We start from the raw sequence: 23,252 nt of genomic DNA on the forward strand, positions 1-23,252 counted from the left end.
CAATAGATTATAAAACTTGCCTCTCCCCAGTGGAACGAATAACAAAAGGGGAGAGGAAATTAATAACTTAATATTTATAATAGTCCTGGAGGACCCTGAACAAAAGAAGAAGAAAATAAGGCGGAGTTGGAGGACCAAACCTCTTATAGTAGACACAGAGGAACACAGCAACAGTCAAGTAGAAGCAGACAAATACATAAAAGAACACATTTTGTGGAAATATAAAACTATTAATATAGACCCAGTTACATTCACCCCCCTAGATTTACACAAAATTATAAAATCATAAGGAAAACAGACAAACAAACAAACAAAAACCATTCAACACAGGCCAAAAATCACCACAGCCAACTGACAAAGTCGGCAGAAGAGCCATCTAGTAAAAGATTAAGAGGTGACAGAAACCTATCAGACAGGATGCGGTGCCCTATACACCACACCGTTTTGGCCAATGACAATATTCAGAAATAAAATCGTGCACATGCCATCCACGTACTCAACAAAACACTTGCCTAGAAGCATAACAATCAGGTGACCAAAGATGAAGTACTGGGAAAAACAAACAAACAAAAGAGAAAAAAAATAAAAATTACACAGCCGTAATAGGAGGTTTAACTTTTTGACTCTCAAAAACAGACTCAATCTGGGCCATAGACTCAATCAACCTACACACTGGCTTAATAATCCTGCCAAGACGTGTAGTCACTCTGTGACCTAATCCCTGAAGGTCATTCAAGTCCCTTGGATGACTATGTGACTCAATGGAAGGGATTGAAGGAGCACCTGCACCAGCCCACCCAAGGGGGGCAGAAGACTTCCCATCAGAAGAGGGTAAATCTTCGCTCCCACATGACGACTGTGCCTGAACCCAGGATGCCGTACGGGCTTCAGCAGACTCACTGGCACAAGGAGGCATACCAGGCCCAAGGGTGTCAGCTCCTCTTTCCGAGGTAGAGGTATCGGGCTCCCCAGGGGCAGCAACAAAACTAACAGAGTGCTGCTCAGCCAATGAAGGGTCCAAAGGCAAGAAGTTGACCTGGAGTAGGAGGTTGCGATGAACTGTCTTTTCACGTCCTGTCGAATCCCTGATCTTATAAACGTTGAGGCCGGGTTTAGAAGCGACCACCTCAAAAACTGTAGACTCCCATTTATCTGACAGCTTACGTTTCCCTCTCGCGCCCTTGTTTGCCAACAGCACCCGGTCCCCCACCAACAGAGGTAAGCCCCTGACCCTTTTGTTGTACTGCCTTGATTGATGTCTCTGCTCAGAAGCACTGTGTTCTTGAGCCAGGGCCATAGCAGAATGTAAATCATCCATGAGTGACTTGACATAGGCATTGTAATCACAAACTGTGTCATCACGAAGAACACTCTTGAAAATGAGATCAACCGGTAACCGTGGGACCCGTCCAAACATCAGGTAAAAAGGTGCAAACCCAGTCGTTTCATGTGCAGTACAATTGTACACAAATGTCATCGACTGAATCATTTGTGGCCACTTCTGCTTCACTCTAGGAGGCAGAGATCTCAACATGCTCCCCAAAGTTCGGTTAAACCTCTCCGTAATGCCATTGCCCATGGGGTGGTAGGGTGTAGTGTGTGATTTCATAATCCCACCCATATCCAATAATTCTGCCACCAACTCACTCTCAAAGCTTGGGCCCTGGTCAGAGTGTATGCGCTGAGGGAAACCATATATGCAGAAGAAACCCTCCCACAGCTTCTTTGCCACACTCTTAGCTGACTGGTCATGACAGGTGAAGGCATGTGCCAACTTAGTAAAGTGGTCAGTGATTACAAGCACATCCACAGACTTGTTGTGACTGTCTTCAGCTGACCAGAAATCAATGCACACTAACTCAAGAGGAGCACAGGTCTTTATACTCTCCAGTGGTGCCCTGGCAGCTGGCTCAGGGGTCTTACTGAGAACACATCTTGAACACTGCCTTACATAGTTACGCACATCCTTGTCCATATCAAACCAAAAAAAACGTTGACGAGCCAGCGACAAAGTGCGCGGCTGGCCTTGGTGACCGGCGTTGTCATGTATGCCAGAAAGCACCACTGACCGAAGGGACTCTGGTACGACAAACTGGAAGCGCTTGTGTTTCGTCAAGGGATCTTTTGTGACACGGTAAAGAATCCCATCCAAAAGCACAAGTCTATCCCACTGCTTCAAAAGTTTCACGGTCTGCTGACACTCGTTGTGGCGTTCACGTCTAGAAGGCCTCCGCTTCCTGGTCACATAATGGAGAACCCTGGAAAGCGTGGCATCACGCTCCTGTTGAGACTGAAGCTCCGCCTTGGATAGCACAGAGGAAGCATCAACATTAGGAACAACAACTGATGGCAAGTGGTCAGCTAGGGACGTGGCACGGTGTCTAGGCGCCACTTCCCAGTTGCTGATGGATGATAACACCGAAGATACATCATCGTCAGACATGGAGACATTGACAGCCGTTGAGAACGGTAAGTCAACCAAAGACTGGGGGTGGCAAGTCCACAGAATTGAGGAGTGCATGTTTCAACTGCACAAAGGCTGCCTCACACTCAGGAGGGGAGGGTTATTGTCGGTCCAAACAGTGAATATATGACCCTTGAGCCAGTGACTGAATTTATCACACACTGCCCATTTAAGAGCCAAAAACTCAAGTCTGTGAGCGGGGTACTTGGCTTGGCTACGACTGAGAGACTTGCTAGCAAAAGCAACTGGTCGTGCCCTCTCCTCACCCACCGGTACCTGAGAAAGAACGGCACCCAGACCATCAGTGGAAGCATCTGTGGAAAGGATGAAAGGCCTGTCAAAATCCGGGTGTGCCAAAACCACAGAATTGAGGAGTGCATGTTTCAACTGCACAAAGGCTGCCTCACACTCAGGGGTCCAATCAAGTGGTGTCAGTTTCCTGAACGTCCCAGGTCTCACATGATGACTGATGCCCTTGTGTCTCCTCTTCTGGCCTGCAGTCAAGGCAAAAAGTGGTTTGGCAATACGAGAACATGCAGGGATGAAATGTTGGTAAAATATTACCATCCCAAGAAATGATCTAACCTTCTGCTGAGAGGGAGTGTGACCATCAGCCTCCATTAGATCTGCCTTTGTGAAGCCAGTTATTACTCTCACCTTCTCCTCATCAACAGAGACACCAGATGCACTCACAACATGTCCAAGAAATGCCACAGACCGTCTCAGGAAGTGACACTTTTTCTGAGAGAGTTTCAAGTTGCTGGACCGCAGCCGGGAGAATACAACCCTCAAACGGTTCAACGACTCCTCTTCAGAAGACGCGAACACCAACAGGTCATCCAAATAGCAGAGGAGACTGGAGAAGTTTAAGTCACCAAAGATACTAAGCATCATGCGCATGAACGATGCAGGACTGTTACAGAGACCTTGAGGGAGGCGGTTATACTCGTATAGGCCAAGTGGTGTAGTGAAGGCCGTGAAACGTCTGTCGGACTCATGCAGAGGCACGTTGTAAAACCCAGAGGTCAGATCCATGGTGCTGAAGAAGGCATTCCCGCCCAGGGCAGCAAGACAATCAGCTTGGTGGGGCAGTGGATGTGCATCTTTAACTGTCCTAGCGTTAAGCCAACGGAAATCAGTACATATTCTCAAGTCGCCATTCTTCTTCCACACCAACACCAAGGGTGAAGCATATTCACTGATCGACTTACTGATTATGCCTTTCATCTCCATCTCTGATAACACTTCTCTTAACACTTGATATTGCGCTGGGGGCACCCTGCGGAAAGGCAACCTGAAGGGGCGAGCGTCAGATAGATGGATCCGATGGACAAACCCTTTTGCTTCCCCACAGTCCAAATGGTCCTTGGAGAACACATCCTGGAAGCTCAACAACAGATCAGCCAGCTTCCTCCTCCACTCATCGGACACTTCACAACCCTCTAAGTCCACGTCACCAAGTCCACAGTCCTTTAGCATCTGCACAGGATCTGATGATTCACTTCCCAGAGAGAATGAGGAAGTAGCCTGGCTTGACTGCACCATGCATGAGCCCGGAGTGACAGGAAAGTCCTCAACAGCCACACATGGGAACACATCAGCCAACTTACTATTGCGGCGCAATATAAGAGGTTTATCAGTGGGATTAAGAACCTTCATGGGAACCCAACGATCACCCCACATCGGTGTAATAACCCGACCAACCAAGATGTTTTTCGGTGTGGAGCGAGCTGAAGTTGGTTCTACAACGACAGTGCTCCCAGGTGACACAGGAGCAGAGGGAGGAAGCCTTCCCCAAACAATGTATTCCTGTCGAGGCAGCAATGTAACAGCTTGCTGCAATGTCACAGTACCCACCTTATCGGGTACCTCTGGGCTCAGCCACCGAGAGGTGCAACTCAGCAACTGGAGGAACTGTTCACAATCAGGGTCAGTTGTATGAGAGGACACCATCTCCCAGTATTTCCCATCAGATTTCATCTTCTGGATTACTGGTCGAAGCACATTTGTGCCAATAATCAACTCATCCCTCTGACCAGGGACAAGGAACATCGGCACTAGACACTTAAGACCGTAGAGCTCTATGTTCAGCTCATAAATGCATTTAGGTCGCGTAATGAGTCCACCACAACCAACAAGGACAACTTTTTCAGGGACAGGTTGTGGAGACAGGACAACACCTGCCGCTCTCAACTTAGCCTCTCCCATTTCACTAAGTGTACATGACATGCTGCCCGAGTCCAGCATCCCTCTCAGTGACGTCTGGCCACCAACCGACACAGGAGCATAAAACAACTCACTAGCTTCCTGAACTCTTTGTGACCCAACCAAAATTATTGTTTTCTCTTCGGGGAAGCTTTTACAACAATCAACATACACAGAGTGTGGATTACCAGAATTTGTGAGGGTGTTGTTTACAATGCCCATGCTGCCCCTCTCATCACACAGGCTGGTCAGTTTAAATCAACATGTGAAGCAGCATTTGAGGATCTCTGTCCCACTGCCTGCCTGCAGTCACGTTTCACATGTCCTGGCTCAAAACAGTGAAGACATAACCTGAATAGTCTGCAATGTGAATGTGTGGAGTGTTCGCTGGATCCACAGACTCGACATCCTCGGGGCTGTATGCGTCGAGGAACCTGAGATCGACCCGCTGTCTGTTGACCGGTAGCCAGTGACGCATTACACAGAGAGAGAACCTTGTCAAACATGGTCACCATCTGTTGAGTAACAGGTTCGGTAGCAATAACACTGGACACCTCAGTGGGCTGCTGGGTTGTCATAAGGTTTTGTGATGTGTCGGCACAGTCAACAGCCTGTGTATTTGCCACTAAGCCCTTGACCTTCCTCACACGATCATCCAGGCGCTGCTGGACCTCAGCTGCCGTCCACTGTTCTGGTGGTTTCATTTGAAATGACAAGGAAAGGGTGGGGTCAGGACAGTGGCTGATAAACATCATCACAACCTCTGCATTAGGGTCCTCCACACATTTACCACGTCTGCGGAGGCACTCAACCACAGCATCAATGGACTTATTAAGACGGATCCAATAGTCCATAGCATCCTCACCAGCCTTTGGAACAGTACCATAAAAGTCTCTCATTGGCAAGTTGGAACATGTGAGTTCACTGAAGTGGTGCTTCAAGACATCAAACACAGCATTAATTAACCCACCTCCACACAGTTCAGGGCGGCACCGCAAAGAGACTTTCACCATATCACGAGCTTTGCCTGTTAATCTCGACATCAGGAGCCCATATTGTTCTTCTGGTGTCTCACAGTTAGCCCTAGATAGGTAACACCTCATCAGATCCTCCCATTCTTGAATGGAAAATGTGTCACTATTGTCACCTCTGAAGAACGGAGGGGCTTTGGCTTCAGACTGCACCACAACCTTAACATGGGGGGACTCCAGTAGAGTAGGAGACACATTATTAGCAGGGTACTCCCGGGAGTGGCTGGCCTGTTGCATGGTGCACAAGTTAGCTGTAATATTATCTCCAATTTGTTTTGCCAGGTCAGATATTAAACCACTGAGTGCCTCTTGTGCAACATGTGTAGGCTGTGAATCAACCAGAGGAACTGGAGTGGAGTTTGCAACAGGTACAAACTTTGGATTTATCGCAGACTGGTCAACTGTGCATTCAATGTGACCAGGTGCCACAGGCCTACCCCTCCCAAAACACAGTGAAGCATTGTGCGAATTTTTTTCTGGACCAAAACTGACACTGCTTCCAACATATTCAAGTTCAGGCAGATTTGCATAAGACATGTCTGAGAATTGTAGCAAAGCATACAGATAAGATGAATAAAATAAAATAAAAAATCAGAATATCGATTTTTAAAAAAAAAATTTCACACATCCAGAACAAATGCGGAAAGAAAGGAGGAAAAAAAAAACTGCTTTTAATGGAAAACTTATTGTTCTTTTTTTTTTATTTTTTATTTGTCGATTACGAGCGGCTTGCGCCAAAAATGGGTAGTATTAGACCTGAAAGACCGCACCCAGGGCAAAGAGCCTCCAGCGGCGCAGCGTGGAGCCAGGAGCCAGCCAGAGATCGTCACAGGTCCGCTGGACTGGAGAGCGCTGACTGCAGACTCGATCGGAGATGTCTCGGGTCGAACGGCACCAAGTGTGACCGGTGGATTTCTGCGTTGTGTGTGTTGTGTGGTGATCAAACAAACCACAAGACATCAAGTCTGGATTTGGAGGCGGTCTCCGTTTATTTAATCTGTCAATCGGGAGATATTAGCATTAGCACCTAGCATGTGCTCCAGTTCTCCAACCCGATCTCTCCCCAGTGGAACGAATAACAAAAGGGCCCTAACGTACCTGTCAATCGGGAGATATTAGCATTAGCACCTAGCATGTGCTCCAGTTCTCCAACCCGATCTATACAAAATAATAGTTAGCATGCATCAAATGATATAAAGGTGTAATAGCAACTCAAATGAAAATATCCAAACACTTATCATTAATACAGAAGGAAAAATAAACATTTGAACAATATAAATGAAAGGATTACAATAGATTATAAAACTTGCCTCTCCCCAGTGGAACGAATAACAAAAGGGGAGAGGAAATTAATAACTTAATATTTATAATAGTCCTGGAGGACCCTGAACAAAAGAAGAAGAAAATAAGGCGGAGTTGGAGGACCAAACCTCTTATAGTAGACACAGAGGAACACAGCAACAGTCAAGTAGAAGCAGACAAATACATAAAAGAACACATTTTGTGGAAATATAAAACTATTAATATAGACCCAGTTACACACACACATATCAGACCTGGAGTAGATAAAGCAGACTACTACTATACCTCTACTATATGGACTTAAAAGTAGTCTGTGCCAGTAAACCAATACACTTTATGAAAAGACGAGTGGTCAATATTTTGATCTCTTCAATTGTATTTGAAATTTTTTCTGCAACTTCATAAGAAACATTTATCAAAACATTGATGGGGGTTTATTTATGAAATCGAGCCTGAATGTATAATCCCTAGTGCGCCTAATTCATCTTTCTTAAAATTCATTGAAGCTATTTATTATATAATTATTCCAACCTTGAAAAAGGAAATGGGTTTTTAAAAGCCCAAGATAAACATTCATTTGAATGATGAGTGAATAAACTTCTGCCTGAGACTGTGTTGCTTTTTCTGTACTTGGTTACTCGTTCGTTTTTTTGTTTCTGAAGAGCAATTTTCTTCTTTCTTCATCTCTTTCTTTCTCCACTTCCAGAGAACCATAGAGCTGGACTGTTTTCAGGGTTCATGGGATCGTGTTGTCAGCTGTGAGCCTGTGGACTGTGGCCTTCCTGATCAGTCTCATGTTTATCACGCTATATTCAGCTGTCCTTGGGGAACCACCTTTGCCAAACAATGTTCCTTCACCTGTGGACCCCCAGCCATCTTACAAGGTGACAGCAGGGTTTATTGCACAAATTCATAAATTGATCTGAAATAGTTAATTTTTTATGATATTACAAGACATTAAAATTATATCTTGTATTACTAAAATTCTTATAGAAATATGTACATGAAAGAGTTGATGTTGCAGTTCATCATCATGCAAACATGCCATATTTTTAGGTTGAAGACAACTGTTTGTTTGTCTACTTTGTACTGCAGCTTCCAAAAAACTTGGTCATACTAAATATGCAAAGTCAAACCTGTCTGCTGAAGGGAAATAGGTGTCATTTACAAACACTTTTAATTTATGGCTGGAAAGTCACTGGAACATGTTGCTCTTCAGAGCCATTCCTTACGTCAACAGAAGAACTTTATATTGCAATCCATAAATATGTAGAAATACTTAAAATTTTGGCTTTTGGTTTAAGTAAACACATTTAAAGGTCATCATGCATCACTTAGCAGGAATGTTTTCCAGATCAGCTTCTTATCAACGAAACAACCGCGTGGCTTTTACGTAGTTTGTGAGGTATATGTTGCTAAAGATTAAGTACATTTTATAGAGCCCATGAAACATTTTCAACTTTAGAGGCATTAAAACATTCATGATTAATAAGGGGGAGGAAACAGACCTGAGCAATTATAATTCTACACAAAGTTAGCACTTGATGTTTCTCTGTGTTGCTAAATCCAGGCACTTTGTTGGGTCAGAAGTCAATGACTGATTTTATTTTCTGAACTTTATTGAGTTGTTGATATGGGGATTCATGTGCTACAAAGTGCCAATATTTTCAGCCCACCTTATGATGTTTTTCATTTTTTCTAAGCAGCAACATTATGCATTTTTTTTTCAAATAACGTAATGGTGGCCTTTTATTTTCTTTAGTCTTAGTTAAAATAGCTGCTCTGATAGTCGAAAACATCCCAGAAAACATGCAACGACAGACTAGTAAGGGTTAAGGAAATTCCGTGTACTTGTACTGTATTCACATTCATTTTTCATGTAGTAAGGTAGTTTTGCGTGTAATGCTCTAAACTTATGTTTGCTTTATCAGTGAAGTTCGGAAAGCATCCAGCAGGAAATTGTTTTTGTCTACTTTACAAACAGATACGGTCATGAAATAAGTGGGAAAATGAAAATAATATGACTACACATATAAAAATCATAAGAAACTTTATCAACCTGTGAAAATATTGTCCTCTTCCTGTTCCTCCTTCTCTCCATCTCTTCTTCTCCCAACCCCAGGTGACAGTGATAGGTTGGTGTGTTTGGAAGACGGGCTGTGGTCTTTCCCAGAGGCCTACTGCAAGATTGAGTGTCCGGAAGCGCCTAACATTCCCAGTGCCAGACTCCTCACAGAGGACTGTCTGGCTTCAGGACACGATGTCGGGTCGTTCTGCCGATACCGATGCAGCCCGGGCTTCTACGTGGTTGGGAGTCTCAAAAAGAAGAAACCAAAGTAGGTAGCTTGAGATGGAAGTCGGTTCAGGGTTGTTGTTTTTTTCTATATACTTCACAATTTGTCTGAGATATATTTATCAATTTCAAAAGCTGTATATTTTGTTTTATAATTTCGATAAAATTAAATAAATTTAAGGCTTAATGACACAATATTCATTGCACACTGCATATCACAGTTATTTTTGATTTACTGCTTCTAGGAACAAACTTCAAACAAACAGTTCAAGGTATGGTACCTTTTTGAAGGTACGGTACAATTTAGTATTCTGTACTTGCCTAATAGCAAACATCCAACCAGATGTGCTTGCATGAAGTTGCCATAAAACTATACATTTTATAGATTTTTTAAGAACCATTTCTTTATGTATCATTTAATTGGTTGGTGCTTTTATGAGTTACACCTTGCGTAAACAATTTTATAACCCATGATGCTTTATTAGTCCAACATGTAACACTGAGCATGAACAGCCATTAAACAGCCCTAAGTGGCATTTTTCATTTTTACTTTAAAAGGTAAGCCATTATTAACGAACATTATAACACATATTTTTGCTTTGACACAGTGCAGACAGGAGATCAATTTTGCTGCTAAATAGAAACAGCCATGTTTTTGTTATTAAATCACCAAAACTTTATACCAACAGTCTTGACTTTGTTAAAATAAACCTTAAGGAATCTCAGCAGGCTTTTATTGCTGCACTTAATGGGGCGTTTGATATTCTATTTTGAACATGTGATGCAGCGTGGTGTTCGTTCAGTCAACGTTTTCTCAGAATTTCACACACGACTTTAATTTATTCTGAAATTTTAGAGCCTTGCAAAAATATTCAACCCTTTCAGCCTTGAATTCTTTTGTAATTTATTGGAATTTTATGTGACACACCAATACAACATGGGGCTTAGTGGGTATCTCTGTTGCTTTGCAGCCTGTATTCAAATCCTGGCCGGGGGTCTTTCACTTCTTTTATGTGTGGGTTTTCTCCGAGTTCTTTGACTTCCTCTCAAAGTCCAGGAAGTCTGGACTTCCTGGACTTTATAGAGACCAGTTTCGTTAACTGGTCTCTATAAATTGGTGGATCGCCAGTTCGAGTCCCCACTTTGTCTGTCTCGTCTCAGGAAAACACAGTCAAAGCAGTAATTAAGCCAAAACTGTACTAAAATTATGTAAATTTTGCATTTAAGGTAAAAAAAGCCTTCTTTGTTTGTTAACATGTTCTATCCAGAACTTCTCTTGGGTCATTTAGTTCAAATTCTGTAAAGAAAATCTTCCATTAAGCACCTTTTGTTATCCAATTATTCATTGGTTAATCCAAAAAAATTATCTACACTGCTGTAAGTCGAGCAGAAAGACCTAAGCGACAGTGAAAGAATGCTGCTATCAGTACTCTCCCAATCTGGTATAGACTTATTTTTAGATTTTGAGTGTATGTTTGTTAATTTTTTGTCTACTTTTCTTCTTCTTCTGTACTTGCTATAACATTAATTACCCTTTGCCACCCAAATAAACCTGAACTGAAGTAAAATAGGACAATTTTAGTTTGACTTCGAGTCAGACAGCAACAAAAATATATATGTGCCTTTTTATAAAGTGCATGTAAATATTTAATTCCAGGAACATTTACTCCTGTTCTCTGTAGAAAGTACTTCAAATTAGAGTGCCTGGAGGACGGACAGTGGGAGGAAAATGCCTGTGAGCCAATATCCTGCCCAGCTCTTCCGGCCGTCTTCCAGGGCATGTACACCTGCACCAATGGCCTGCGCTACAACACCCGCTGCACCCTGCAGTGCCCGGACGCCACAGAAAATGTAAACTTGCTTGTCTAGTCCGATGAAGAGCAAGTGTTGCTCTCTGCAGAGCATTAATTGTGTATTTCCGTGTGTTTGATTGTTCTAGAGTGAAATTCGCTGCACTAAGGATGGTAAGTGGACGGCAGAGTTTACTATGTGCTCCACGCTCCAGGGTTCCTGCTCTGCTCCCCCCAATCTCAACTACGTTGAGTACAGCTGTGACCAGGGGATGAATATTGGTGAGTCAAACCAGATCCTAAAGCTGCGTGTGTTAATTATTGCATGAATGCACCTAAACAAATGTATTCCCTTCAAACAAATGGTTTCTTAAAACAGCATTTTGTCAATACTCAAACCCGTTTGTTCTGACACTTGAAGTACTTCCAGTTTTCTGAACAATTTCTGTTTCAGATTTTAAGTAATTATCCAGTTCATGCTATAAAAACTTGGTCCAGATTCCATTACAAATATCAGGAGAAAAAAAAAATCCAAGAAACATCTGGAAAGATAACTGTTTTGATAGACGTGAGAGACAAGAAATTTTTAACAGAATCATAAATCAGACCTGACAATATTTAAAATCAGGCTGGATTTAGAGTCTCATGGGCATCAAGAAGTCACTCCTCTCAGTGGGCCAACAATAATAGTCAAGAGTTGAAGTTTGCGCTTTCAAGCGACAACAGAGTAAAACAAAAGGGAGGGCGATGGGGACGAGATGTCCCCCTCTGGGTGGTAGGCCTTGTTGAGTTAAGTGAGATACTTAATTTTCTCTGAAGCACAGATTCATTGATATTTTTATTTCATTTATTTTTTACTGTATGAATTCTGATAATTTGTTAAGGTAGCATACTTAGAGAATTACTCATTTTTTTGGGCAGCATTTTATGTTTTTGTCCCTGAGGAGAACATGACCTGAAAAACTGCTTTCCAGGCGATATGTGCTACCCTACATGTGTTGTTGCTCTGGACATGGTTCTGCATGACCCGGTGGTTCTGTCCAATGGTACTACACCCGGCACCTTGAAACACTGGATGCAGCCTACCATAGTACAGGTCAGTCACTTTTACTACTGAATCTAATTTTGTTAGCCTGGTAAAAACTGGCCTGTTGTTCTACGCTTTTCTTCGTCTATGCGTTTCATTTACATAGGCTTAAGATAATTTTTATCTTAAGATAATTTTTATCTTAAGCCTAAATATGCAAACTGTGCTGTTCTTACTCAGTTAATCTCACACTCCCACGGCCTCAGTAGCTCAGGTTTTTAAGCTAGAACTGGTCCATCTCCATCCTTTAAAATCAAAGACTAGCAGTCTATTGTGATATTTCTGACTTTAGGCTATGCAGAATTTACATCCAGTGCATTTGGAAATAGATTTATCCCAACGTTTACTTCATTCTACTTATCTTCAGGTTAATAGTTTTGTTTTAAAGCAGAGGAGAGGGAACAAAACGCTGTAAAAATCAGTAAACAAATCTGACCTCATTTATGTCCAAGGATAGTTTTCTCTACTTCCTAATGAAGCTGGAGGTGAGGAAACAGCAGAGCTAGTAGCTTTTTACTGGTTTAAACAACATTGTGGGATTGTGGTTTTGCTACCACTTGGAAACTTGTGATTATTATTACTAAACTGTGGTTGTTTTGCCCGCTCGCTGCCAAGCAACCTATCCTGGATGCCATGAAAGTTGATCCACTGACAAACAGGTCTGACTTTCAAAACACTCATCAGACTGAATAATTCATGCAAACATCTGGTGCTCTGAACAACAGCAGCAGCAGCGAGGAAACTGTGCTCAAGCCTAACTTAACTTTACTGACAATTACCAAGTTTGTTCATGACATAAATAATGGAGGTGAGAGACAACAAACAACATAAAATTATAAACTTTTTGTCCAAGACAAAAAATGCATTTGATGTGAACAACCACTGTGCACTTACGTTTAAGATGATTATTTTAATGTTGCAAGAGAAATCTATAAAGCCACTAGCAGATTGCTAACTAGTTTTCTCCCAAAATTAATTATTTAGCACATGTTTACCTGTCCTTGTACCTGACTATACAGAGCTCTAGCTGCAGCTGGAGGTTTACCCTCCTTCCACCACCCCCACTACTCCCAGGGCTCAACAAATTGGACAGGAATAAATGGATACATGCAAATACGCTTCATATCAGATATTAGATTTAATCCTAAAGAGTTTTCTTGAAAATACTTTAATTCCCCGGCGTGCCGGCTAATCACATCATAAAATCCGTCTTGTGTGTGTAAATGCTTGTTTGATTTAGTTCAAGTGTTTTTGTATTACTGGAAATCATAGGGAGATAGCGCGGGTAAATGTTTCAGTTGACGTCAAGTCTTTTAGGAACCGCACACATCTCCAAAACATACAGTGTATACAAGTGTGCGAGAGAATGGAATGTCAGGTCCCGGGTCTGAGTTGTTGCGCTTGTTTTGCTCGAAAGGAGGATCATGTTACCCAATATCATATCTGAGAAATCACTTCTGCGTTGATGTTGTTGCATGCGCTGCTTCGCTTTTGCCTCACTTTTGGGTGGTCAGTCAGCCAGCCAGCCTGTTTGTCCTCCTGTGCCAAGGTTAAATACTTGCACTGAGGTCTGATTACTTACGCCATATCTTTGGCGCTGCTTAGCGATTTCAAGGCATTGTGTTATCTTGAAAACTTCAGAACCTGGTCTTTATTGCGATGTCAGGCTACACAGGAAAGTCTCCGGGGAGGATCCAGTTTCCTTATCCATATTTACTAGTCAATCAGTTGTCTGCTAATCACCTTGTAATTTACTTGGGTCAAATAAATAACTCAAGATCTCTGCCTTACAAAAGTTCACAGCAAAAATGTGGGGTCTTTATTCAGTTGAATGATAATAATAAAAAACACTGATCTTAATCAAGATTATACCCAAGCTTTGTTAATTTCTCTGTGATAAAGTCATATAACCAAGGCTATGTTTGCTTACAGCACCTTGCAAAACTATTCAAACACTTTGTACTGCCCTCAAGACATTTATCTGAACACATAACATCTTTAGGTTTGAATAAATAATTCTAAAAAATGTTTCCATGTTATTAAAATTATCACAAGTTGTTTTGATAAACAAGCGATGCCTTATGTAAAATATTGAATATATGGAAAAATGGATACTGGGAGAGGAGGTTCACATTCCAACAGAGAATGATCCAAACCACATTCATGTGTTAGAACGGTCCAGTCAAAGTCAGAAATTTAATCCAGTTTATAATCTTGCAGCAAAACTTCAAAGATGAATCAGGGGTGGTAAAGGTATGCACTCTGCATCTTTCAGATTTCTAAAAAAGGTTTCTTCTTATTTATACACTACTTTGTGTCAGTCAATCACACAAAAATACTTATGAAATATGTTGCATTTTGTGGCAGAAACATGACAAAATGTCAAAAGTGAAGTAAAGGAGTTTGCTACTTTTGTGAGGTACCACATCTACCAATAGCAATTCCAATACAGATATTATAGTAAGGCTTGTGTTGTAACAAATCCTTGTTTTTAGCTGTATGTCATTCCCCATTAATGCCTCTGGTTGTAACTGTGAGCGTCAACATGACAGAAAATCATGTGAACATGTGTTGGTGATTAAATGCCACATTGTTCTCCATAGCGAACCCTTTTAACAAATACATTTATACGCATGTGGATTTTTTTTTCTTTCTTTAGAACATAATCTGCACCGGGATGATGAAGTGGTATCCTGACCCCGAAAACATCCACTGTATCCAGTCATGTGAGGTAAGAGCAACAACAGAGGGGGTTTTGGACGAACAAAATCCCTTTTTCTTTCTCTTTTTTTCCCTTTTAAACTATTCATTTGCCCACAAAGGCCAACACTGACAGAAAACACTGTTCCATCCAAATTTCAGTCTCGCCGAGATTTTAAGCTCACAACAGTATCTGTTTTAGAATAGACTGATATTGTTTTGCCAAACACAATGATTCACTGGAGTGGAGTGTGCCTGAATTAGCATTTTTATCTTCTCCTTGTCAAAGATGGGATATTTATAGAGACCAAAATAGTGGAAAACTAAAATGCAATAAAAAAAAGAGACTAGTTTTTATTTTTTTCTTGCCTCTATCCACAGTATTGTGGAATTGATCATTTAATAAGTCAGATTGTCCGTTTCTGTGTTTACCTTTTCCTGCTCTGTTCATACTGTTATGTAGAGTGTTTTCTCCTTTGTATGAATAAGCCACTTTTAGGAATAACCTCATTAGATGTTGTGGCTCAGCCAGGCTCTTCCAGTAATACCAAACATGAGGCAAAACACGCTCCATTCTTGTTGTCATCACTACTTAAAATACCGGAGCCAGTGTGCAACTTGGTTCATATTTCACAAAGAGAAATCTCATGCTGAAACCGATACCCTCGCACTGCACTTCACAAAAATCCTTTTAAAATATATCCAAAGAGCCTTTCTTCCAGAGAGTCTAGCCTTTGCCAAGTGTTGCCTTCGCCTGCCAAGCCTAATGAGTTATCTGATAAAGGAAAATGAATCGATTACTGGACTAGGTTAGATTTAAATTAATCATTCATCATGACGCAATGTTTTTAAATCTTTGTTTTGGTTTAAGTAGTGTCAGCGTTATGCATGCTGGAGCTCCTCTATAGGGAAAAAGATAACCTCCTGTTGTGTGACTCTGGTTTCTAAGAAATGTTTGGATATTTCTAGGAAAATCATTTTTAAAAAGTCTGGGAAATGGGTGACAAAACTTGAGTACTTGGAAACCCGATTCTCTCTTTTGTTCGCCAATCTGTCCGTTCGTCCAGCCGACCATCTTTAACATGTTGGTTTGTCCTTCTACCCGTCCATCTATCCAAATGTATTTCAGTTCACCCATCCAGTTTACCTCCCCTCCATCAATCAGTCCATTTATTCATCAGCCCATCTGTCTATTAATCTGTTCACCTGCCCAGCCATCCTTTCGTCAGTCAGTCCTCACCATTTTGGGATTTTCTCCTAAAACTTGCACAGTAAAGTTGAAACTGGGTTTGAGAATAAATTAACTATTTGCTGGGGGAAAATAGTGATGCAGGAATATTTCTGTAAGAAAAAAAAGGTATATAAAGCCAATTTGAATTTAGTGTATCAAGTGACATCAGTGAAAATTTGCCCAGGTTACTAAGCGAGGAAAGCGCCTCCATCCAGTCTATTGCTGAACGAGGAGCTCACCAGGCTGCTCACTTCCTGGAATGAAGCACCAATCTATGTATTACAGGTCATTTTAAAGATAGAGCAGTTATTTTATGCCTTTTAATATATTGTTAAAATAAACTCATCAATGAATCAAACTACTCAGTTTTTTTTGGTTAGAAGTGAAATTAATTTAATGACTCATTATCTTTTTCCTCTCCATATTTTCATGAGCAGGATATGCAACACACTGACGTATATGACATTATCGCTGCTGGCAGATCCTTCTGTAGAAACAGAAGGTGTATAAGTGTTATACCGAGTCAAGCGCTGAAATTAAGTAAGGATATTTGACCCTGAAATCTGAATCAAAGACTAAAAAATCAGAACGGCATTAAAGAACAAAACCATTTTAATTTTGAATGTTCTGCAGCCCGTAAGTTTCATGTGAAGCCTCTGGCTTGTTTTTAGACGAAATCTGTAACATTTGCTTATCACGCCTTTTACCGGTGACATTTCAGCAGTAAGTGTAAATCACCTGAAATCATAAACCCAGGTAGTTTTGATTTGACATTCACCGTCTGGATTCAGAGAAGGCTGAAGCTATGGATGGAACACATAAACTGTTGATGTCTCACGGTATTAAAATATTCGTCATACCTGCCAGCTCTACATTTTCCCTTCAACCTTCCCATGAATGTTGCTAGGCAAAACAATTTCTTAAAATCCGCTCCTCCATTACAGCTCCCGTAAATTATACCAGACCACATGTGTTGCATGTGATCTGTGCCAGATCTCATCCAGATGCCATTTCTCCCTCTCCTTCTCTTGCTGTGTGTCTGGATCCACGTTGATAGTGCGTGTCAGCTCAGACTTCTTATCGGTCTTTGTGCGGCAGCCAGAGTTTGGAAAAGCTCGACCTCTTAGAAACGGGTGTACCACAGGGAAAAACAACAAAAAAACGTTTGTTTTGATCCAAGAGGCATCTTTGAAAACATGTCTCGACAATTGGAGCAAAACAGTGCAACGCAAGAGAGTAACGGTGAGCCAATTAAATGCATCAGCTTCTGCATCGTTTGACAAGAGGCATTTTGGCAGAGGAGGTGGATAGATGGTTGGTTGCCGCTCGGTTGATAGTCGCTGTGCTGACACCTTCATCACATCATGGAGCCCTTTTAAAGTGACACTGACATCTGAATTCAATTATAGTTGATGAAATATTGAAGTAAAGCAGAATTACTCTCTTCTGAGACTGTCCGATTCATCTGGCAAACCTCGACTCTGTATTTAAGTGTTTGTTTTAATTGCTGCTATAAAAGGTGAAAAAAATGTGTTTCTCAAAGATAAAAGCAGTCAGAATAATAAATTTAATAAAAAATAGTGCTGTGTTCTGACATGTTGAGAGCATTTATTACAATAGAAGAAGCCCAGAACTTTGCTGGCTACTTCTGGCCACGTTTTTTTTTTTTTTTTGACTACTATGATTATGTAAAGACCTCACCAAAACCTCACCTCCCTGCAAAATGAGATCTAACTGCAGTAACCACCATAAGTATAACACCAAAATGCTGTTTTTTAAATTTTTTTTAAAAGTTGTGATTCTTAAATAGGCTGTTTACGGATGGCGCAGCATGTTTTAATACAAAGGCAACAACTGCCAAAGGAGTAGTAGAGGGCAGTCACATACCTTTTTAAATTGTAACCACATATTTGCGTCATCTGTTTAATAACCAGATTTTTGTTCCAATATGTGGCACAGTTTGGCAGTGTGATCTAGACTGTTTTCTTTTCCTGCCCGGAGCCTAATATCCCCAAACCGTCTATGTTAGCCTGTAGTGTGCATTTCAACTGTGGGCAACAACGCTGGGTTGTTTATATAAATCACATCTGCTGACGCTGAAAGGGAATATCCTAATGTAGGAGTGTTGCTACTTGAGTAATAAAACAAAGTCCAACCTAGAAGTCCAATTATTTACAATACAACTTTCTAAATTGGTCTTGCATGCGGCTTCTGTGATCTGGATAGGAAGGTGACTAATCACAGCAACAGCAGAGTCCAGGATCCAAACAGTAAAATCAGACTAAAACAACATTGTTCTCTGATTATTTCGGTCCGATTATTTGAGTTATGGTTTGAAAGCAAAATAAAATCAGTCCGAGCTTTGTAAAATGTGCAACTAGGATTAATTTTTGTTGAACTCCATTGGTCCTGACCACCATGTGTCATAATGATTTTTTTTCCTATTGCAAAATGTATAAACTGTTACTCTCATTACACTTTTTAACATCTATAGAGTAATTCCAAAAGAATTTGACTGACACAAACGTCCGTGTTTCTTCCCAGAGCACAACAGTAATCGAAAAATTTTTTCCAACCTAAAATCCTTTAACGATCCATGGAGATAATGGTTGATTTTATTTCCATGCTCCAACTTAAAGAATTTAAAACCCTAAATGAATTCCTTTTAAGAATTTGTTCCACACCACAGACGTCCAAAAAAAGTTGGCTGCTTAAAATCTATTAAAGTTAAATTAACAAAAAGTGTATGGAAGTTTAAAGTGATGACTGAAACTGGACACGGAGGAAAATAAAGCCATTCTGAAATGCGTATAGAGGGAAAACACTATTAGATTCCAACAAAATATCACAGCCTGAATAAAAAAAGCTCTTCCTCCCTACCAGGGCCTTTTTCTGGGGTAAATTCCTACCTGAATAATCTGATTATACCTTGGTAGATGCAGCGGAAAAGAAGGGAGGCAAAGAGTGATTCAAGAAAGCTATCCTGGCTCCCAGAAAAGATTCCTCCAGTCAAAGCATGTCTATAGATCATAAAGATTTCTAATTAAAGCCACAGATCGTGAGTGAGTGAATTAGGTTCATAAGGCCTGATTTATTGTGTTAACTAAGGTTGATCTGGAATGTTCCTGTGCACAGAAAGGAGTTAGTGTGCATTTTATAATAAAGTTTGTAATAAAAAATAAAAAAAACGATGCAGGTGTGGGATTACAACCACCAAAGAAAATAGGTTTAAGAATGATCATCATCATAGAGACAATAACCTATACGTTTCATTCAAAAATATAAATCCCACTCAGCATTTTTCTTAAGTAGTTTCCATGAAGTCTAACATTTAATTTGATGTTTAGTTCAGTAGGGCTAACGCTCAACAAGCTCCTCAAGTTTCGCCTTAATTGCACTCGTTAAGCTGCTCTGCCAACGGTGTCAACTCCCCCACTCAAAATTACTGATGCGCTGGCAAAGGCGAGCAAAGATTAATCTTTAACTTAAATGATACTTAGCCTCTAAATGATATTTCTACATGTCTCTGTTCATTAAGTGTTTCATGTATTTTAATCTTTTTAGCTTTCTTTCTATCCAGCTACCTAATGGGGTCCTGTTTTGTTATAAAATATCTAATTTTAATAATGTGTAAGTCAATTTGTTTAACATTTAATACAATTGACACAAAAACTGTAAAATATTACATTTTTTAAAGCCCTTTGTGTTGTAGAATGGGTCTCTGAGAAAACTCTGAGAGTTTTTTTAATAATCAATTAATCATTAGGCGGTCGATGAGATCTGTCAACTTTAGATTAACTCATTAATCGGTAACCCCCATCTCTAATTTCTACAAACTTTTACAAACCTTGAATCATTGTCCTTGAATACTTTTTCAAGATGTAAAATTTCTCCCCGAAATAAGCGCACACACACATCTGTACACAGTTTGACAAAATAATAATAAAACATAGGCTCTTAATCATGTAGGGAAAAGTATACATTATTATTATTATTATTATTATTATTATGACAATGACACGTGATAGCTTGGTTCCATTGCTGGAAGCAACTTGATACAATGTCTGCTGCATGAAGAACGATAGCGATACTTGGTAGGAAGAAACGTATAAATATATCACCGGTGGAGTGCTCAATAGAATTCCGATTCATGTTTGACAGGTGATGATGATAGAGCATGTACTTCTTGAAAGAAACTGCACTGAGAAGAGGACTACTTATGAAAACTAGATGTGAGGTTGGCTGCTGCGTTTGTCTCTAGTTGGAGGGGAGTTATTGTGAAAAGATCGCACAGAAACCAGCTGGCCTGCAGTTTCCTGTAGCGGCATCATTCTTCACAGTTCTGTGCTCGCCTGTGTGATATGGAGGGCTGGAGGTGGCAAAATTATATAAGTAAGAATACCATAAAACACACAGCTGTTAATTAATTAGCTAATTCATTAATTACATGTATAATAAAACGATTAAAAACATCATTAATTCACTACTAAATTCTTTACTACATTAAATTATCAAACATCAATACATAAATATATCACTGCATTAAGAAAAATGCAAAAAAATAATTAAATCCATCTTTTTAAATAACGAATTTAAAAAGTTTTAAAGAAAACTTTTATTTTAAAATATATTTAATTATTTCACCGTGTTTTTATTTATTTCATAGCTCCTGTGTGGGACGCAGTTATGAAATAATTAAAATTGTCAAACCCAGTCATCAAAGTCAGTGGACTTAAATTGATCCTGTGAAATCGATTGCTTTGGTTTGGTGTCTGTTTCACGTTGTACTCAAGTTGGCGTTTGTAGTAGATAAATTAGAACAGTTTATCAAAGTCATTGGAATTATTTATCTAAAACCCCGACCTTGAGCCCAGAGTGAATGCAAATTTACAAGAAGTACTTCAGCTGTTCTCCACCACACTACTTGAACCTCTTGGACCAGGTGTTGCACCAAATTCTGTGACCAATCCTAGTCTGTAACCGCAGAGACCGATTGCATGCATTTACTTGCATGTAAGTATTAAAGACCAGCGAGACCACAGAATACGATGGATCGCAGAATTTGGTATTATACCCAGAATGGAGTGGCCAGGGTCTGACTTTGTGGAGTTCGTCTCAAAGCTTCGTCAATAAAATGCCCTGCCTCTCATAGCAACTCTGGACAACTTTTTGACGTTCTTCCGTCTCCGACTTTGAGATTCAGAAAGAACATATTCTTCTTGTTTGCCTGAGTTTAAAAAACAACTAATGATGCATTACCGCCATCCAGTGGTAAGGAAGGTGGAACAAATTTTACCCAGAAAAAAAGAGTAAAACTTCCTTTCAAACAAATAACTTTATACCGAAAAAATATATATATAGTTTCTAGGATCTAATCTATTTTGTTTGAGATTATTTGAGGTAGTATCTTGGATAGTGCTTAGCTGCTAATTCAAGCATTTAGTCAGAAACAGGACAATTAAGTAGATTTATTTATGCAATAGCTATTTATTTAGGAAAGGTAGGGGATTTGCATCAAATCAGGAAAGCTGCAGAAATCTTCTCAGCAGCAGCTTCTTTCCATCATCACCAGTTGCCTCTTTAAAATGTTCCCATCAGCTCACTAAACACAACCAAAATGTACTAGATATTGAATGTATCTCTGCTTATTTATAACGTGCTAGCATCAGGTCAGCTAAATAAGATGTGAAAAGGCTCCTGTCCTTAATATCCTCTGAGTAAATTGATTTATGATATTGCTCACGCAGGCAGGCCAAAACCAGAAAATATTCTGCATCTTCCCAAACACACAGACTGCAGTTTAAAGGCACTCAAGGTCTCAGGTCATTAATCAGTATACTCAATGTAATGTTTTCTTTCACTTTAGATTTTTTATGCACAACATCTCACTGTCTAAAGGACCACCACAGGAAGCATTGAGCTACATACTAATCAATCTTAAGCATCGCAGTTGGCAACTGTCTCCTCTGAAATACTCTGGGACCACAGCTATAGTTTATCCTTCCCCGCAGCAGCTTTAAGAAACCGGACAAAGTTAACAGTCTACCTGATTATTTGTTTCTGGAATTTCCTTCTGAAAAAATGGGCCCTTGAACTATAAAGACAGACAAAACATCAAGTTCTAACAGTTCTGCCTGGGAGCTTTACAAATAATTTATTCCAAGATAAACTCAACTCCTCTGAATGACTTTATAATATATATTTAATGAGAAAGAAATTGCCCTAAAAGGTGTAAAAGACACTGTGCCTCTTGGTTGTCTTAGTAGTAAGACTACCACGTTGTTTTGCATTTAAACAATGTGGAAAAACCCAGGTGATAAATACCTTTGTGTGGTTCTCATAGGTTAACTCCCAACTTTTTGAGTTAGATGGAGGCAAACGCGTTAGTCTAAGACTTCAAACACGCCGCCGCCTTGAGTGACATAGGAAAATCAAAAATAAATACGCCAAGAAATCATTACAAGAAGTCTGAGTCATCTGTAGGAACAATTCCCAGATGTCAGAAGGTGCCACATTGATCTGTTCAAATGTAAATATGCAAGAACAAACACCACTGAAATGTCCACCGATCAAAACGCTCAGGGAGGAGACAAGTTCTGTGCTAAAGATGCGCATGAGTTTGGTGTTGAATGTATATTATATCAACCAAACAATTCACGTCAGTTTGTTTCTTACCACCTTCCATTTAAGGCTTGGCTATTACAAATCACACATTAATCTTCAACTATCCCCGAGCCCTTTTCCCTCTTCAATAAAACCCTCAAAGACAATTATTAGCTAAAAAATGTAGCGAGGAGCTTCTCCTTAATGACTTAAATACGCTTTTCGCCATTGTCTTTTTTCTGCTGATGATCTCAGCTCGACCCGAATGTGTCCTGGTCAAACATTAAAAATGAAAAATGATAAGATTTTGACATAGTCAACAATTTACAATGCAGATATACAATATAAATATGGCATCAGTGTTTTTGCAGCTCAGAACATAAACCATCTGGCCTGGATATTGACTTTACAAGGTACACAACGATCCACCAAGGTACTGCACTACAATTCTGCTAACAAGCAGCCTTGACTGTTTTACTGAACGGGAAATAAGGCCAGGAGATATTGAAGGATGGCTGTAGAATATATGAGGAGGCCAAGCCAAAA

At 40.2% G+C, this 23,252-nt stretch overlaps 1 protein-coding gene across 1 annotated transcript in view; it reads left to right on the plus strand.

Annotated features, from left to right (window-relative positions):
• Positions 1-23,252, plus strand: part of pappa2 (pappalysin 2) — a 75,018-nt gene that overhangs the window by 45,039 nt on the left and 6,727 nt on the right. The window contains exons 20-25 of the mRNA XM_008432917.3: positions 7,709-7,886; positions 9,125-9,338; positions 10,978-11,146; positions 11,235-11,367; positions 12,060-12,181; positions 14,832-14,903. Coding sequence (XP_008431139.2) covers positions 7,709-7,886; positions 9,125-9,338; positions 10,978-11,146; positions 11,235-11,367; positions 12,060-12,181; positions 14,832-14,903 — 888 coding nt within the window. The remainder of the gene's footprint in view (positions 1-7,708; positions 7,887-9,124; positions 9,339-10,977; positions 11,147-11,234; positions 11,368-12,059; positions 12,182-14,831; positions 14,904-23,252) is intronic.

This window comes from Poecilia reticulata, chromosome 17, assembly GCF_904066995.2.
Source record: "Poecilia reticulata chromosome 17, P_reticulata-male-v2, whole genome shotgun sequence".
NCBI classification, from domain to species: Eukaryota; Metazoa; Chordata; class Actinopteri; order Cyprinodontiformes; family Poeciliidae; genus Poecilia; species Poecilia reticulata.